Genomic DNA, 19,583 nt, shown 5'->3' on the forward strand with positions numbered 1-19,583 from the left:
CCCTCTGCCAGGCCCGGCTCCCGGGCCTCGCGCCCCTGCTGGGTCTCCACCCTCACCTTGGTCGCCTCCTTTACTCCACATTCGCCCTTCATCCATCCCTCTCTCCTGCAGTGCTTGCGCTCCAGGCCCGAAAGAAAAGGACCAAGGCCAAGAAGGACAAAGCCCAAAGGAAGTGAGTCTTGTACCCCGACATCCCATTCTTTGGATTTCCTCCCGCACCGCCTCTCCTCTGGTTTCACCTCTTGAACGCGCGCCGGGTTCGGGCGCCCCGCGGCCCCGGCCACATGGCCTCGGAGTGGCCTTGGAGGGTCGCACTCCGTGAACCATGCGGAACGGAGCTGATGTTGCCGAGGGCCCGGCCCGCCGCCGAAGAGGGCTGTTGGAGGGAGGACCAGAGCCCGTCAGGTCCATCAGCTCCCCAACTCCGGAGAGGAGGCACGACCCCCCCCCCCCACNCAGTTTGTGAACTCTGCGCTCTCCCCCACCTGCTTCCCCGAGTCTTAAACTTGACTCCTACGTCTGCACGGCAGGCCGTCAGGGAGCTCTTTAGTGAATTTTCCGCATTTTGGTTTGCCTGCCGCCCGCTCGCTCTTACAGGGGAGGGCACGGAGCTTTCCCCCGGGTCGGGCAACTTCCTGAGTCCGCACGGTGCGTCGCCTTCCAGGCTGGGGCAGGCAGACCCCTGCGTTTCGGTTTCTCCTCTTTCAAAACCTCCAGCCCTCGCGCGGGAGGCAGATGCCTTGTGCAGTGGCCCTCACGGTAGTGACGGTCAAGTTTTTTAGCCAACGCTCTTGGTGATTCTGGTTGGAGGGTGAAGTGCCCCTTTTCCGGGTTTTACCAGCAGGATGCAAAACCGGGGTTTCGGCGCTACTGTGGGAAACACAAAAGTTGGTCACAGCCTAGAAACGCCCAGTAGAGGGCTTCTGCAACGCGAGGCTTAGTCTAAAGAACTTTTATCTTGTTCTAACGTTGAATTGCTGTGACTTGGGAATTTGTATTGAGAAAAGTGCATCATTTTCTGGACACTTCCATTTCCTTGATGGTATGTGTTGTATCCAGTCTCCTCCTTGAGTTGATAAAAACGACCTTTTTCTGAGGTTTTCCTAGGTTACCTTTCTGAATGATATTACCAGGTGTGTGTGCGTGTGCGTGTGTGTGTGGTTCTTGGTGACTACCTGAGGTTTGAGAATGACACAGAATGACTTCTAGCTCTTGAGCTAAAGCGGTAGGTGACCTCACCTCTCGCTCCGTTTCTATCAACTGTCTCATGAAATTTTTTATTTTATAAAGTGCTTGGTTAACCAACGTATTTAAATATGAGTTTGAGTTTATCTGCGTGTGTTTGCCTCGTGATTATCCATGTATGGGTTATTCCAAAACCAGTTTTTATTTATTACTTTTTTTTAATGTTTATTTTTGAGAGAGAGACAGAGTGCAAGGAGGGGAAGGGCAAGAGGGGGCGGGGAGACAGAATCCGTAAGCAGGCTGCAGGCTCCAAGCTGTCAGTACTGAGCCTGAAGTGGGACTCGAACTCACAAACTGTAAAGATCATGACCTGAGCCGAAGTTGGTCGCTCAGCCAACTGAGCCACTGAGGCACCCCTCAAAACCAGTTTTTAATCCCAGATTGGTTTAATGGAAGCAGCCGAGGAGCTAACCTGGTTCTTGTCTGCAGTGGGAATTTAAGTGTTACTTTTTTTTTATGTGCCTTAGTTTTGTTATTCCCTGTGGAGCAGATATGAATGTGCTATAAAATGTTATATTTTCTGCTGATATAAAGAGATGGTAATTTTATTATTCACTGTATTGTTGAGAAATGATCTGTCTTGGTCTCTCCACACGGAAATTAATTTTGTATTAACCTGAATCAATCTATAGCTTGGGAAGAAAATATACATAGGTGATCATATGTATGTATATAAATATATACATATATTTTTTTAAAGTAGGCTTCACACCCAACATGGGGCTTGAACTCACGACCCTGAGATTAAGAGTTGCATGCTCTACCAACTGAGAGAGAAAGATACCCCATTATCTATTTTTAGCACCAGATAATCATTACTTTGGATTATCTATTTAAACCATATGCTTTATTTCTAAAGCCGAATATATGTGCTTTGGATTCTCTGTTACTCCTTCATTCACTGCTGGGTAATTTGTGTTCATTATTCCCACACTTGCACAAAAGCAAGCGAGTAGTACAGATAATCCATCAGTTATTTTACCGAATATTTCATTTTGTACAACTTTAACTCCTGGAATTTTATGTAAATGAATGACCTTCATTTACTTGTCGCTTCAGAGGTGCTTTATTTTTGTCTTCGTCAATGGTTCTTCCTGACAATGTTACTTTACTTTTTTTGTTTGTTTGTTTCTCCCGCCTCCTTTTAAGTAGCTGAAATGTCTAATTAACTTGGTTAGAATACCGTGTCAGAAGTTCAAGCCCCACCTGACTCAGGTAATTTGACTCCGTTCCGTGACTCCTGAGTGCACTTTAGACTTCTAGTCCTTTGGCAAAGGCAAGCTGCTAGTTACTAGATTGGTCAGAGAGAAGGTCTGAGGCAGCATGCATGGAATTTGGTCTTGCGAGTGAGTCAGATCTGGTTTGAATTCTGATTTTGCCACTTTTTAGCCATTTGACCTTGGATAATTTAGTTAAGGAAATGGTCTTACCTTAGTCATGATGACAACTGAGAAGTTAGAAAAACCAAGCATTTGGGGTGTCTGGGTGGCTCAGTTGGTTAAGCATCTGACTTTGGCTCAGGTCATGGTCTCACGGTTCGTGGGTTCAAGCCCCGTGTTGGGCTCTGTGCTGTAGCTCAGAGCCTGGAGCCTGCTTCAGATTTTGTCTCTCTCTCTCTCTGCCCCTCCCCCATTTGTGCCCTATCTCTCTCTGTCTCTCAAAAATGAATAAATGTTAAAAATTTTAGATAAAAGAAAAACACGCAATTAAATGAAAAAATTTAGAGACTTGTGGAAGTAAAGCTGTAAGTAACGTCTTAGTAATTTAGTCATGGCGGGGTACAGGTGGAAAGGTTTTCACTCCCCTGATTTTGTATATCTTAAAACTGGGACCAACATACTTGAAATAATCATGTCCATGGAGCTGCGGCCGGTTTAGCAGGGTCAAAACTGGAACCAGGCCCCTGCCTTCCAGCGCGGTGCTACTCAGTATTTGTTTCCTTTGGGCTCTTTCACTGTGCTGAAAGATTTCACCTGGGGGATTTTCATTTGTCTTACTTGAAGAATTTTGTCTCATTTCACTTTTTCTTATTTACTATGTACTCTTATGTACTCTTATTTACTAGAATTAACTAGTTGATGATAAACTCTGTTTTACTTTACAGGTAAGGAAATTGAGATTTTCCAGATTACTTCCACAGAACATTGTAAAGCTAGGATTCAACCCCGGGTCTGACCTCCCCCAAATCCCTGGGTACTAACCATTGCTGTCTCCAAGTGACAACTCCTTCTGATGTGTCTGAGGACAAATAGAAACTGAGCAAACTTAGGAACCTCAAGATGCCTGGGTTAAAGCTTAAGTATCCTTTCATAGCCCCATTAAAAGGATACAATTCTCTGTCTTCCTTTGGTCATTCAGTTTTCAGTATATCTATACCAATAGGTGTGTGCCATTATCTGTTTGTCATAAGCTCTTTTAATTTAACACAGTTGGTTTGCTTTTCACATTTTTTTAATTAAAAATATTTTTTTTATATTTTTGAGAGAGAGAGAGAGACAGAGACAGAGTGTGAGCAGGGCAGGGTCAGAAAGAGAGAGAGAGACACAGACTCTGAAGCAGGCTACAGTCTCTGAGCTGTCAGCACAGAAGCTTGACACAGGGCTTGAACTCATGGATGGTATGATCACGACCTGAGCCGAAGTCCGATGCTTAACCAATCAAGCCACCCAGGTGCCCCATTTTTCACATTATTTCTATGGAACATAATTCCAGAATGGTATTCGTACCTAATAATTACTTAGCTTAGGAAGTTACTTTGGACAGTAGTTTTAAAGGACTGGGTTCAGTATAAATTTGGTAGTAAAACGATTTGAGCTGGAGAAGTGATTTTGCTTCTGTTAGTACTCCCCAATGTATGAAATCAAAGAGTTGGCTTTATTTCCTAATTTTCAAAAATATCTAATTGTCATACTGAAAATTAGAAGAAAAGGTAGTTGGAAAATTCTTTTTTTAAAAAAATTTTTACTTATTTTTGAAAGAGTGAGCGTGAACAAGGGAGGGGCAGGGACTGGGGGCAGAGGATCCAAAGCAGGCTCCGCACTGACAGCAGTGAGTCTGATGCCGTGCTTGACGTAACAGTGCCGAACATGACCTGAGCCAAAGTCCGACGCTCAACTGATGGTGCTGCCCAGATGCCCTGATGGTGGAAAATTTCTAATTTATCCAGTACAGTACATGAACTTGAAATAATTTTTTTTAACTTAAATGGTTTTGGATGCTTTTTGTACTTAACAGCGTACCTTGGAAATTAATTCCATATCAGTTCCTTATAGTGTAGCCTTACTATTTTTTTTAAGGTCTGCCTTTTTCACTAAGGCTTAGAAATGGTTCTGTATCAGGACACAGTGAGTAGCTTCATCTAGATAGCATTCCATTAAATGGGTGTATCATAATTTATTTTAGTTAAGACAAAAATGGAATCATTGGGTATGCTTTCCCCAGCTAACCTTATCATGAATGTTTTTCACACCATTAAATATTCCATATGCTTTTAAATGTTCCAGTGTGCATTGGCTCCAGTTTTTCTCAGTCCACAGCAAAGATGAATGGTCTTTTGGGTAACCATTGCTCACATCGGTGATTATTTTCTTAGGGTAAATTCTTCGGAGTGATATTACTGATAAGTACATTTTAAAGGTTTTTAAATTCATACTGTCCACAAAATTTTCCCCAGAGACATTTACTAGGTTAATTAAGAATTAACTAGTTTAGGGTGCCTGGATGGCTCAGTTGGTTAATAAGCTTCTGACTTCGGCTCAGGTCATGATCTCATGGTTTGTGGGTTCGAGCCCCAACTTGGGCTCTGTGCTGACAGCTCAGAGCCTGGAGCCTGCTTCACATTCTGTGTCTCCCTCTCTGTCCCTCCCCCGTTCACACTCTGTCTTTTTCTCAAAAATAAACATTAAAAAAATTTTTTTAAGGAATTAACTAGTGTAATTTTGCTATTCATTAAGCAAACAATTGTTGAACACCTCCTGGATCCCAAGCAGTTTTCCATCCTTGTTATAGACATCAGTGAAAGAAAAACATCTTTGTCCTTGGGAACTTTATTTGCATGGGGGCTGGGGACAGAATAAACAATGCTCATAAGTAAATCAAACACATAGTATGCTAGCCCATAAATTGGAAAACTAGAGGAAGAAAAGGGGAACTGAGGAGTGGGGGTGGGGGTGCAGTTTTAAATAGGGTGATTGAAGCCACATTGGGAAGGTGACACTTGAGGAAGTGAACGAAGGAGGACTGCTCCAGGCAGAGTGTTGGAAGTGGGGAAAATCGGTGCACATCCTGCTTGGCTGCCAGAACTGAGCGCTGTTACTTGAAAAAGCTCCCCAGATTTGGTAATCTATAAGTATCTTGTTTTAATTTCTTTTGTTACCAATCAGGTTGACCACTTGTGGGATGTATTTATTGGCCTGCTCCTATCTTTCACCCATTTTTATATTGGGTTATTGATCATTTTCTTGATCTTAAGAGCTGTTGATTAAGAATATACCTTTTGTCGGGGCCCTGGGGTGGTTCAATCAATTGAGCGTTCGGCTTCTGCTCAGATTATGATCTCATGGTTTGTGAGTTCAAGCCCCGCATCGGGCTCTCTGTTACCATCAGTGTAGAGCATGCTTTGGATCCTATGCCTACCTCTCTTTCTACATCTTCCCCGCTCATGCTTTGTCTCTCCCAAAAATAAATAAACATTTAAAAACTAAAAAAGAAATATACCTTCTGTCATGTGGAAATTTATATTATTCAGATTGTTAGCCTTTCTAATTTCATTTATTGGTTTTTTTAAAAAATGTGGCCAATCCGTCTTTTCCTTTGCTTTTTATCCTTGAAATTTGCAATGTCAGTTGTCATCTTAAAAAGATAATTATTTTTAATTGTGATTCTATTAAAGTACGTGCTTGCAAAATTGCATTTCTAGAATTGTAACTGTCAGAAATTGTTTCTTGTCCTTTTTTCTTCCTCAATAAGTTTATATACGTTAGTAAATTTTGTTTACATTAGTCTTTTCTGCTGCAGTGAGGCCCAGAGGCTTGCCAAATTACTGTGTTCCTTTAGATTACTTAAAACCAGCAACTTACGCAAATGCTGAAGTGGTGTGTGCTTAGGAACTCCTTTATTAAAAATGAAGAAAAGATGGGCTGGGCAACCAGACTCCGTTTTTACTACAATTTTTAGACCTGGCAAGATAAATGAGGCGATGTTTTTCCCCCCAGATCTTCTCTATCACGAATGCTAGGTTGCAGACTAATTTTCTTTTTATATTGGCTAACGTATCATTTTAATGATTCTCTCACTGTAACTGAATGAATTCCAAGCAAGTAAGAAAATGCAGATAGCCAAGAGATTTTTTTTGAACTCTTCCTTTCTAGTATGATGCAAATAATGATTTAGCTAAGCAGAGATAGATAACTAGATATATTTATAATCTCGTACATTTTTTCACTGAATTTGAGACGCAGTTTTAAATTACACAATTTTACATGCTACATCGAAAAAAAATACTACCAATTAAATTGATACACCATTCACTCTAAGATGGGCCTTGATTTCAGAGATGTGGGAATGGTGGGAAACCTATTTGTGTCTGAATTTGTGAAATATAGCAATTCCAGTAATGTGTAGCATTGGCAGCATTACTGTCTTTTTAAAAGTTTAATTGTGGGGGTGACTGGGTGGCTGCCGTTTATGCACCTGACTTGTGGCTCACGTCATGAATTCACAGTTCATGAGATCAAGCCCTGAGTGAGGCTCCGTGCTGCTTGGGACTCTCTCTGCCTGTCTCTCTCAAAATAAATAAGGTTTTCTTATGGAAAATTTCAAGTATATCCAAAAAAGAAAGTAGCAAAATAAACTTTTTAAAAAATGTTTATTTTGAGTGAAAGAGAGAGAGGGAGAGAGAGAATCCCAGGCAGGCTTTGTGCTGTCAGTGCAGAGTGATGTGGGCTCGAGCCCGTGAACCTCAAGATCATGACCCGAGCCAAAATCAAGAGTTGCACGCTTGGCTAACTGAGCCACCCAGGTGCCCTGCAAAATAAACTTTTGTATATCTATCTCAACTTCAGCAGTTACTGTGGTTCATGTTTCATCTTTATCTTCTTTTTCTGCTCTACTCCATTTTATTTATTTGTTAAGTTTTACTTTTTTATCTTAGAGATTGAGAGAGTGTGAGCAATGGAGAGGGGCAGAACGGGAGAGAGGGAGGGACTATGTTAGGCAGGCTCCATACTCAGCATGGAGCCGGATGCGTGACTAGATCTCACAACCATGGGATCATGACCTGAGCTGAAGTCAAGAGTTGCTCAACCAACTGAGCCACCCAGATGCCCTTAAAATATGGACTCTTAATTTTTAAAACATAGCTACAGTACGAATAATACACTTAAAATTATTATTTAGTTAGTTTTTGAGAGAGAGCGAGCCTGTGAGTGGGGGAGAGGGGCAGAAGGAGAGAGAATCCTAAGCGGCTCCATACTCAGCAGAGAGCCTGATGTGGGGCTGGAGATCATGACCTGAGCTGAAATCAGAAGCTATTTACTTAACCAACTGGGCCACCCAGGCGCCCCCACACTTTTGAAACAAGTCCTTAATAACAAATACCCAATCAGGGTTCTGATTTCCCTGCTAATTTTAAGTTTGTTTGAATAAGGATTCTTAAGGTCATTCTATAGCTATTTGAAAAGTCTCTTTGGTTTTTTTTTTTTTCCCTATAGGTTCTTCATGGGTATTTTTTCCACAAATCTGTTTTTGCTAGACTGCTTCATAAGTGGCGTTTGTATACTTGGACCAGGAGACACCTACTGACTGGTTAACTTTACGATGTTAGCAGCCACTGATCATTGCCTAGATCCATTTCTTTTATTTAGTGTTGCAAAATGGTAATATTCTGTTCTTTAAGTTACTAGTTGTATACTTCTATAAAGAAGAACTTTATGTCATTTCTTTGGCATTACCCAGAGAGACACTTCATATATGTAAGACACAAGATAAATACTTGTACTTTCCAAATTTCATGTAGAGTTAGATTCCTAGCATCCTCCAAAATAACCAATAAAGATTTATTTTAATGTGAACTCACAGATTTAAACAAATTTGTGGTTCAATCCATTGTAGTTGGGTTTTTTGGTTTTTTTTAAATTTCCTGGTACAGCTTTCTGGAGTTATAGTTTACCTACAGTGAAATTCACCTGTACAACGGTACAACTCAGGGGTTTTTAGTATGCTCACAGAGTTGTACAGCCATCACCCCAAAAGAAACCCTTTACCCATTAGCTATCACTCCTCGTTAGCCCCCCCCTGCCCCCCCACCCACAGTACCCCACCTCCAACCCTAGGCAATGACTGATCTGTTTTGTGTCTCTGGATTTGTCTAGAATGGACATTTCACGTAAATGGAATCCTACAGTAAGTGGTCTTTTGTGACTGGCTTCTTTAACTTAGCGTAATGTGTTCAGCATTCATGCATTTTGTAGAACATACAGTTGTTATTTTTATCGATTGTCCTCCCTTTGGCCAGTTGGGAGTCTTTTCACGAATGGCCCAGCCCCAAAGTCCATTTGATTCAGTCTTAGGCATCTTTGAAGCTTTTTACCTTTTGGTATGACAGTGTGTCCAGACTTATTTGTACATTTTCTGCCCCAGACCAGAAAATAGCCCTTTCTCTAAGAAACTTTTTAGTAGGAAATGGAATTTCAAGATCACAATTTTAGGCACTTAAGTGCCTGTTCCTACTATGTTAGTCATTGTGTCTAGACCTTTTCTGTGGTTGGAGCTAGGAAATAAGTCATGTTCTTTTAAAAAAAAAAAAAAATCATGAGTTTGTGTTATACATAAAAATCACATTAAGTGACCCAGAACTTACCTTATGTGATCTTACATTTCTGTTTCCTGCCTCCCACACAGAACCCCTTCTCCTCACTCAACAGCACCTACATGATTACCCATTTTCTTTCCCCACAGCGTCAGAATTACAGTGCCGACACTGCCACCAACAACATGATTATTGGAGAAAACTAATGATTTTTTGTTGTTGTTTTTAAATCTTAGGGTATATTTCACTAGTGACACAGAGTCAAATTATTGAGTTTTAAAGTTACTTGGGCCAGTTTCTTGCTGTGTAATTATGTTACACCTGGTTAACAGATTCAGTTGTCATTTTGCTTTCACTTTATGTCATCTTTGGTGTTAAGATTCCAAATTGTACAGAATTTGGGTCATCTGTGTTCTTAATTTAAAATGAATATGGTATGTAATTTGTGATCGGGTTGATTTATTTTTAGAATATGGCTTCTAAAGCATACTCTAATAAGTAAGCCAGAGGGGAATGGAGATTATTAGTGTGTGGAGTGGGCCGCCTCTATATCTGGAGAAGAAAAGGCTTCTTAGCTCTTGCTTGTCCTGTGAGATGAGTCTAGTGGTTACCAGGACTTGAGATTTTTCCAGAGAGTCAGGAAATCTTTATTTTTGTGTGATTCTCCAGATTATTTGATACTTAACAACTATTTTGATTTTTGTCCTTTTTCAACCGTTGTAAACAAAAGTTTAAGGGCAAGATTTGGCTTACAGTCTGCTGTTTGTAATCTTGGCCATAGATTCTGAACAGGGTGAAGGTTAGACATTAATAGGCTTAATACCATCTCAAGTACCATTTCCTAAAGTTATAGTAAGCACATCTGTGGAGGAGCCCTTTGGTTCTGTGTACCTCTTCCTGGAGAATTAACTTTGAGAGTTTGAAAAAACCCATGAGATCATCTATGAAGACCGGAGTATCCAGTATTTCAACTCCTGACAAAGAATGATTTCAGAAAGTTATCAGAAGCCGTGAAATACATTAAACATACTTTGTTCATTTTCAGAGAAATATAGTGACCCAGAACACAAAAGTCCATTGGCAGGAGCTAGATACAGATAAATAAAAAGCACATTCATTTGTACCGTGACATGCCTTCTTCAGTCCTATAGGTGAAGACCAAGGCCAGGGGTAATTTGTTGCTGTTGGGTAATAAATTTATTGGTGGCTTAGAAACCTTGGACAATATGGATGGATATTTTAGGGTAGTTTATCACAAAGTTCGAGAACATTTAATTCATATGAGATGTATGATACAGACGAGAATTGTCCCCTCTAGTGGGGAACAGACCTCAGTTCCCTGAAGTTTGGTGTTGGGAGGTCCTGTGAGTCACAATGATGACCTTTGTGTATTTAATTTACTCAGATTCTAAATTCTTTGTTCTGAGTGGCTAGGCATTTTTTAAAAGTTCGCCAATACTTTGGAGGGTGATTTTGTGAACTTTTGTTTCTTGAACTAAGATAGCCTTATTTTGTAACTGATGATAAATGTAATTTATGGCAACTGTATCTTCTTCACTTTGTTCTTAATTGTAGTACTGCTCCAGCTTGACAAGGTTCTTGAATGTCCTTTCAACCTCAGATTTCGATCAAAGATGTCAGCTGCTTTTTACACATGAGCTTGGTGGCAAGCTCCCTTGATACTCCTTTTCTGTGACTGCCTGTGACGTTGAGAATAGAGTTGACAGGAACTGTATTTTGCATTTTTCTTTGCTAGTATTAGAAATATAGTGTGATTAAATTAGGTGACTCGTGCTCATGTTTCTAAGTGGAAGGTCAGCATAGGTATATGCTCATATGCTCTGTACCAAAAAGAGCTTGTCGTTTGGCATCACACAGCCTCAAGTTCCAGTTTGCCTCGAATGCCTTTGCTGGGTGAACTTGGGCAGTGTCATGTGACTTCCCTGAGTCTGACTTGCCTTATCTGTAGATGGTGAGATTCTGAGGGTGAAACTGCATGTGAGTGCCTAGCCTAGTGCTGAGCTAGAGTACAGTGCTGTGGTGGAAACTCCCTTCTCGTGCTTTCTTCCTTACCTTAGACGGATTTACCTTTGACTCTTATGTGACATTTTTTGTTACTACTAATGCATCAAACTAATGGTTTTAACTTGTCTATTGGCATTTATATGGATCTATATAAAGTCTAATTTGGAGTATAGCTATCTAAAGATCAAGGATAGTTTATATTTAATTAACACCTGATAAACTTAGGCACTCAAATTTTTATTTTGATAGTGCCAAATCCAGTATGTTTCAGAAGTTAACTTCAGCTTGTCAGTTTGCAAAAGAAAGAAATACCTGTCAGGAAAAATCTATATGAAAAAGTAGTGGGAGAATTTGAGTACTTATTAAGCTCTACTGTGTTTAGGTGCTGGCATTTAAAATAGTATCTTACAAGTTTTTGCATCAGATCAGATACTTCAGAAGAGATGGAAAGATGATTTCAAGCACAATTAGCTCTTCCCCATAAGAGATTTATGATTTTTTTTTATTTTTTTTTCTGAGAGAGACAGCTGAGCAGGGTAGGGTCAAAGAGACAGGGAGACACAGAATCTGAGGCAGGCTCCAGGATCTGAGCTGGCAGTCAGCACAGAGCCCGACGCGGGGCTCGAACCCACAAACTATGAGATCATGACCTGAGCCGAAGTTGGACGCTTAACTGACTGAGCCACCCAGGTGCCCCATGATTTTGTTTTTAAGTTTATTTATTTTGAGAAAGAGAGCACGAGTGAGGGAGGGGCAGAGAAGAGAGGGAGACAGAGAATCCCAAGCAGGCTAGGTGCTGCCGGCACAGAGCCCAGCACAGGGCTTGAACTCATGAAACCGTGAGATCATGACCTGAGCTGAAACCAAGAATCAGATGCTTAACCACCTGAGCCACCCAGCACCCTTGTTTATTTATTTTGAGAGAGCAAGTGGAGGAAGGGCAGAGAGAGAGGATCAAGGCTCTACACTCAGTGCAGAGCTGGACTGTGAGATTGTGACCTGAGCCAGAACCAAGAGTCAGACACCTAACAAACTGAGCCATCCATGCGCCCCAAGAGGCTTATGATCTTAAGGGAGATGAATATGCAAATAGATTTTCTTTCCATCTGTATTGGTTTTCTAGGGTTACTGTAACATAGTGCCACAAACTGGGTGGCTAAACCCACAGAAATTTATTGTCTCACCATTCTGGAAGCTACAAGTCTGAAATCAAGGTGTGAGCATCCAAGGGCTCAGAGGGAAGAATCTGTTTCAGGCCTCTGGCCTTGTCTTGAAGATGGCCATTTTCTCCCCATGTGTATGCATCATCATCTGCCCTCTGGGTGTCTCAGTTTGCGTCCACATTTCCCCTCTTTCTAAGGACGCTAGTCCTAATCCATTCTAATGACTTCATCGTAACTTGTTTACCTGTATAAATACCCTGTCGCCAAATAAAGTCACATTTTGAGATGTAGGAGGCTGGGATTCCAATGTAGCTTTTTGGGGGGATACAGTTCAACCCATAACACAGTCCCTAGGAGACAGTTCTCTCTATTAGGAGATCCTACAGTGTTTTATTCTCCACAGTTGAAAGAAATGAAGACCAAAGTTTACAAGTAAGTAAACTAGAGTTACTAGGGTGCTTTCTCTCGTCCACTTTTAGTTTGCCTTTTTAAAATTATTTATTTTAGAGAGAGAGAATCCCAAGCAGGCTCCACACTCAGCGCAGAGCCTGACACAGCCCTAGGATCATGACCTGAGCCAGAATCAAGAGTCAGACACGCAATCAACTGAGCCACCCAGGTGTTCCTAGTTTGTCTTTTGAAGCCAGAGCTGAATCATTTCTAAGACCCAAAACACATCATCTTCAAATCCGTTCTTCCTTCTGGATTTCATTATTTGAATCATTCCAGAATAAATTCCAGCATCTTTCTCCTCTTTACTCAAATGTCACAGCCCTATTTAAAATGATGTCAATGTACTCTTGTCCTCTTACCTTGATTTTTCTTTGTAGTCCTGCTCATAGCCTGACGTTCTATCTCCCTGAGAGACCTTGAGAAAAGGACTTTGATGGGACTCTGCTGTCCCAACATTAGCTGTCCACTAGCAGAAACTCAAGAACCAGATAGATTCAGATATTTAGGGCTATTTTTTGTTACCTCCTCCTCTAATGTAAACATGATGAAGAAAGACCCTGGACTATTTTTTTTTTCTTTTTGTTCATGTCTGCATTTCCAGTGCCTAGAAAAGTACTTGACATACTTACAAGCACTCAGTAAAAATAAATTGACTAATGAACAGATATTTATTTGCTTACTCCTTTTCCCTTATTTCCGACATGCAATGCTAAAATTTCTGTATCAGGGGCCCCTGCGACTTTGGCTTAGGTCATGATCTCACGGTTTGTGGGTTCAAGCCCCACTTTGGGCTCTGTGCTGACAGCCAGTTCAGAGCCTGGAGCCTGTTTCAGATTCTGTGTCTCGCGCTCTCTCTCTCTCTCTCTCTCTTTCAGAAATAAATTTTAAAAAGTTTAAAAAACAAAATTTCTGTATCAGGCCCCCATACCAAGCATAGGATAAGCATAGCCTCTTTACACACTGGGCAGCTGAAGGACAGAGAGCTTCCTGAATTAGTAATTTATCCAAAGTCATGGAGCGCTGGCAAACTATAGAACCAGGATCAAACCTAAGCCTCTTAATATCAGACCCTTGGCTGTTGTAACTACTACCTCGGCAGTGTCCCTGTATCTTTGCTTTCTACTCTCTACTACCTTTTACCACCTTCTTGACAAAGGAATTTTTCTAAAGCACTGTTTTTATAGGATCACTTTGGCTTAAATGTCTTGATGACTTCCATATAAAATACTCAGTGCTTGACATTTAAGACTCTGCAGTCTCCTTTAGGGGACTTGTTGGGGGTGTGTGTGTAATGGACAATTGGAGGATGGTGAGTAATAATATTTAGTGATGAAAGAGAAGAATCATGCCTTGTATGTATTACTTTTAGGATTTGGGATACAGGCATTGAGCAAATAGTCTGTCCTCAGGAAACTTACATTCTGGGAGCGTGAGAAGGAATACAATAAAATGTCAAGTACTGAAGAAAAATAAAGTAGGGGAAGGGGAGGGCATGCAGCCAACTGCTGTTTTATATAGAAGTGTCAAGAAAGTTCTCTGAAAAGACAGCAGCTTAACACAGACCTAAAGAGATGTGGTCTGAGTGATGGGTTTGTGGGCCAGTGAAAGTCGGATCATGAAAGACCTTGTAAGACCATTGTGAAAACATCTGTTTTGAGTGTAGTAGTTGCCTGGTAATGGTGGTTTAGTAGAGATCACCAGTTGTGTTTTTGTTTTTTAAGTATAAGTCTAAAAGGCTGCCTGTGGAAACCTAGGCTGCTGGGATTGAGAAGTCGCAGAGTGCCATCTTGTGGTGGTTTATTGTAAATGTGGGTGAGCCTTCTAGACAATAAGCAGACTACAGTAGTTTGTTTCTCCAGCTCAGACATATAAATGGAAAATTTGGATGCCTGAAGAAACCTTTTGCTTATGAACTGTTTGAGAGTAAATTACATTTTTCCCCTTACCCCTGAATACTTCCCGTATTGCCTTAAAACAGGACATTCACTTATTTAACCACAGTTACCAAAATAAGAAATAAAGCATTAACACAGTATTATTTAGTCTGAATCTCATTCAGATTTTGCCATTGTCCCAATGATCTTTATAGGAAAAGAAAATTTTTTTCTGGCCGCCTATCTAACCTAGGGTTGTGCATTGTATTTAGTTTTTATGCCTCTTAAATCCAGAACAGTTCCATGGCCTGCCTTTGTCTTTCCTGGCATTGATATTTTTGAAGAATATAGGCCATGTATTTTTTAGAGTCTCCTTCAGTTTGGGTTTGTCTCTTCCCTCATGATTCAGGTCATGCTTGTTGGTACCATCTAAGTAAGTCTTCCTGGTGAATTGTATCAGCAGACCCATCATATCTGTCCCAGTAGTGGTGGTGACTGCCAAGCTTCCTCAGCATAATATTACATGGTTTTCTTTTCTTTTTTTTTTTTTTGTAAATCATAAATTCTTTGTGGGGAGATACTTTGACCTGTGTAAATAACTTTCCTCATTGACATTTTACTGTGTTAGTATCCATTGTTGATTCTTGCCTAAGTCAGTTATTAATATGACATTTGCAAATGGTGATTACCTAATTCTCCCATTTACTTGTATACTTAATTGTCAGCATTTTGTCATTAGAAAAAACTTTCCCTTTTCCCCATTCATTATCCTAGTCATAATCATTAGTATGCACTTAGGGAGTCTTTTTATTTAGTGAGTTTTTTTTTAATGTTTTATTTATTCCTAGAGAGAGAGACAGCATGAGCAGGGAAGGGTCAGATAGAGAGGGAGATACAGAATCTGAAACAGGTTCCAGGCTCTGAGCTGGCTGTCAGCACAGAGCTCGATGTGGTGCTCGAACCCATGAACCGTGAGATCATGACCTGAGCTGAAGTCGGACACTTTACTGACTGAGCCACCCAGGCGCCCCTATTTAGTGAGTTTTAATCCATTACCCTCATTATTTGATGCTCATATTCTTTCATCTTTGGCCAGTGGGAGACCCTTCAAGCTGGCACCTTGTTTTTTGACAAGTCTCTTTCATTCTTTGCGTATTTACACTTTCTAGCACAACAGAATGTTCCAGGTTCATCTTGTTCTTTGCCTGCTCCAACCCTGGGATCAGTCCTTTCTCTCAGGAGCCCTGGTTTGGTTTGGCTTGGTTTAGTTTTGAGAGAGCATGAGTGGGGAGGGGCGAGGCAGAGAGAGCATCTCAGGAAGGCACCACGCTTGCCAACACTGAGTCCAGCAACAAGCCATGAGATCATGACCTGAGCTGAAATCCAGAGTCAGGTGCTTAACCAGCTGAGCCACCCAGGCGCCCCGGCCCTAGTGTTTAGAAACCAAGATTTGGATAGGATTTTAAGGTCTTAAGATTTTGATGTTGGTCCGTATGTTGGCACAGTTGTAGCCCTGTGGCATCACAGTTCCCTATTTCCAATGAAAATCTTAGGTGGCAGAACCTGTGATAACGTCATCATGCCTGTTCTTTGGCATCACCCCCCAGCAAGTAGGCTATTGGGGCAACGGTAGTAAATGTTGTAGTGAAACTCCATAGTTCTGTCCTTGAAACAATACCATTGTAGAGTGTGTGCTTATTAATAAGTCACCTAAAATATTGAAGACTCATTTAAATAATAATTAGTTCTCCCTAAATTAATACATGTTTCCTACCTAGTAATAATATTCTGTTAAAAAAAAAAAAAGAACTAAAGCGGGGGCGCCTGGGTGGCTTAGTCGGTTAAGCGTCCGACTTTCGCTTAGGTCATGATCTCGCGGTTCGTGGGTTCGAGCCCCACATCGGGCTCTGTGCTGACTGCCAGCTCAGAGCCTGGAGCCTGTTTCAGTCTGTGACTCCCTCTCTCTCTGACCCTCCCCTGCTCACACTGTCTCTCTCTCTGTCTCCTAGAAATAAATAAAACATTTTAAAAAACTTTTTTAAATAAAAAAAGAACTAAAGCAAATTTTAGCTTTCATGGAAACATACAAATGTTAGGAATAATAAAAATTCTGAAAAGCGTAACAATACAGGTGGTGTGGGAACTTCCCGGATATTTTAAATGGTATGAAGTTATTATGCTTACAATTGCTTGATACTTATCCCTGAATAGACAGGACAGTGGAACAGAATGGAGTATCCAAAAAGAAGTAAATACATGGGAATTTAACACTATATAAATTGTGTTTCAAATCAATTCAGAAAAAAATGGATTCCAACTGTTGTTGGAAGAACTGGGATAAAAAAAAGTTATATTCTTAACGTATTCTTCTTAACATAAATAGAGATGGATTAAAGATTTAAATGACCAAAAAGCTGTATATATAAAGANGATGGATTCCAACTGTTGTTGGAAGAACTGGGATAAAAAAGTTATATTCTTAACGTATTCTTCTTAACATAAATAGAGATGGATTAAAGATTTAAATGACCAAAAAGCTGTATATATAAAGATTGAAATATTTTATCCCATAAGAGCAAAAAATGTATGTATGGCAAAAGGTAAAAGGTCAGGAGAGTCAAAACAAAAAATTCAGCTCAAGTCATCATCTCAACAGTTCCTGGGTTCGAGCCCCACCTAAGGCTCTGACAGTGCAGAGCCTGGAGACTGCTTCCAGATTCTGTGTCTCCCTTGCTCTTTGTCTCTCTCTCAGAAATATACAGTCAGTCTGATTGACTACATCAGGCTCTGCCAGTGCAGAGCCTGGAGGCTGCTTCCAGATTCTGTATCTTCCTGACTCGCTCTCTCTCAAAAATAAACAATTAACTTATTATCTATCTTTCTATCTATCTGATAGACCAGATGTCAAAAAAACACTTTTCATTCTTGAACAGATATCTACTTTACAAGGAAATTTCTGCTTCAACACATCGTTTGACCATTTACAAAAATGCAATTCATAACCACACGTGTACTAGATTTCTCTAAGCTACAAGAAAATAATTTATTACCTATCATTGCACCATGTCAGGAAAGTAGATTTAATGCTTTCCTGTGTATTCCATTTTTTTAATGTTTGAAGTTACTAGCCACAGATATCTAAATTTCCAACAAATTAGAAATAATAAATAATGCATCTGTGTGAAACATTACAGATTTTAAGCGTACGGCACCTAGGTGGCTTGGTTAAGTGTCCAGCTTTGGCTCAGGTCATGACCTTAAGGTCTGTGAGTTCGAGCCCTGCATCAGACTCTGTGCTGACAGCTCAGAGCCTGGAGCCTGCTTCAGATTCTGTGTCTCCATTGCTCTCTGCCCCTCCCCCACTCATCCTCTGTGTCTCAAAAATAAATAAACGTTAAAAAAAATTTTAAATAAAAAAGAGTCAGGACACTTAACTGACTGAGCCACCCAGGCACCCCTAGAATGAAAGCCTTTTTAAATAAAAGCTACAGTGTTCTGCCCTACCCTTTCCCCAGTAATGGGCCTACTCCTAAAGCAACTACTTAACCTATTTCTTTGTAGCTGGTTGTTTTTGTTTTATTGGAATATAATTGGCATGTAGCATTATATTCATTTCATATTCTTCTGTTGAATGCACATCTCCATCGTGCGTATTGCTGTGCTATGATTTGTTAAATTTGAAATTGTATGTATGTATGTGTTTATGGGGGCGGGGAGGACAACATGCAAGCTAGGGAGGGACAGAGGGAGAGGGAAGGACAGCCATGAGCCCAGTGCAGGGTCTATATCAAGACTGAGATCGTGTCTCAGTCGGTTAAGCATCCGACTTCGGCTCAGGTCATGATCTCACAGTTCGTGGGTTGGAGCCCTGCGTCGGGCTCTGTTCTGTGTTGACAGCTAGCTCAGAACCTGGAGCCTATCTTCAGATTCTGTATCTCCCTCTCTCTCTGACCCTCCCCTGCTCATGCTGTCTCTGTCTCTCAAAAATAAATAAAACATTTTTAAAAAATTTTAAAAAGACTGAGATCATGACCTGAGTCTAAATCAAGAGTCAGACATTTAACTGACTGAGCCACCCAGGTACCCCAATTCCTACTTTGATTAAAGAAAATTCACTTATCCTACCTCCACTCTCTCCCCTATCCTACAGCAGAGATGTACAACAGTCTTACCACAGTATAAGTTTAGAACATTTTTACTGCTACCACCACCACCATTCACCCCCCTCCCCAAAAAAAAGCTGAAACTGATTACCCGTCACTCACCTTATACCCTTCCCCCAGATTCTGGCAACTAATCTTTCTGTCTTTGAATTTGCCTATTCTGGACATTTAATGTAAATGAAGTAATACGATTTGTGGTCTTTTGTGGCTGACTTCTTTCACTTAGTATAATGGTTATAAGGTTTATTAAGATTAATGCTGTTGTGAACACTTAGTATAATGGTTATAAGGTTTATTAAGATTAATGCTGTTGTGAACAATTGTGCACACTTTTTTTGTGTGTGAGCACATTTCCATTTCTGTATATATACCTAGAAGTAGAATTATTGTGTCATATGGTAATTTTAACATTTGAGAAACTGACAGACTTCCCAAGTGTTTATATTATTTCACATTTCCATGAGCAATGTATGAATGTTCCAGTTTCTCCACTTCCCCACCAGACTTGCTATTTCTTTTCTTTTTTGATATGAAATTATCAACATTTCTGTTAGCCTTTTTAACAGATATGAGGTGATACCTCATTATGGTTTTGATTTCCATTTCCATGATGATTAGTGATGTTGAACACATTTATGTGTATCTGGTGGCCATCTCTCTGTCTTTGGGAAAATGTCTAGTCAAATCTTCTTTTAGAAGATCTAAATTTTTTAATTGAATTTTTTTCCTATTGAGTTTTATGAATTCTTTAATATTTTGGATATTAGCCTCCTGTCAGATATATGATTTACAAATATTTCCTCCCATTCAGTAGCTTGCCTTTCATTTTGTTGATGGTTTCCTTTCCTCTGCA

At 40.4% G+C, this 19,583-nt stretch overlaps 1 protein-coding gene across 1 annotated transcript in view; it reads left to right on the forward strand.

The window, feature by feature from the left end:
- Positions 1–19,583, forward strand: part of SRPK1 (SRSF protein kinase 1) — a 68,119-nt gene that overhangs the window by 6,360 nt on the left and 42,176 nt on the right. The window contains exon 3 of the mRNA XM_077754819.1: positions 12–172. Within this exon, the coding sequence (XP_077610945.1) occupies positions 12–172 (161 nt within the window). The remainder of the gene's footprint in view (positions 1–11; positions 173–19,583) is intronic.

This window comes from Crocuta crocuta, unplaced genomic scaffold, assembly GCF_008692635.1.
Source record: "Crocuta crocuta isolate KB4526 unplaced genomic scaffold, BGI_CrCroc_1.0 scaffold132, whole genome shotgun sequence".
Classification (NCBI taxonomy): domain Eukaryota; kingdom Metazoa; phylum Chordata; class Mammalia; order Carnivora; family Hyaenidae; genus Crocuta; species Crocuta crocuta.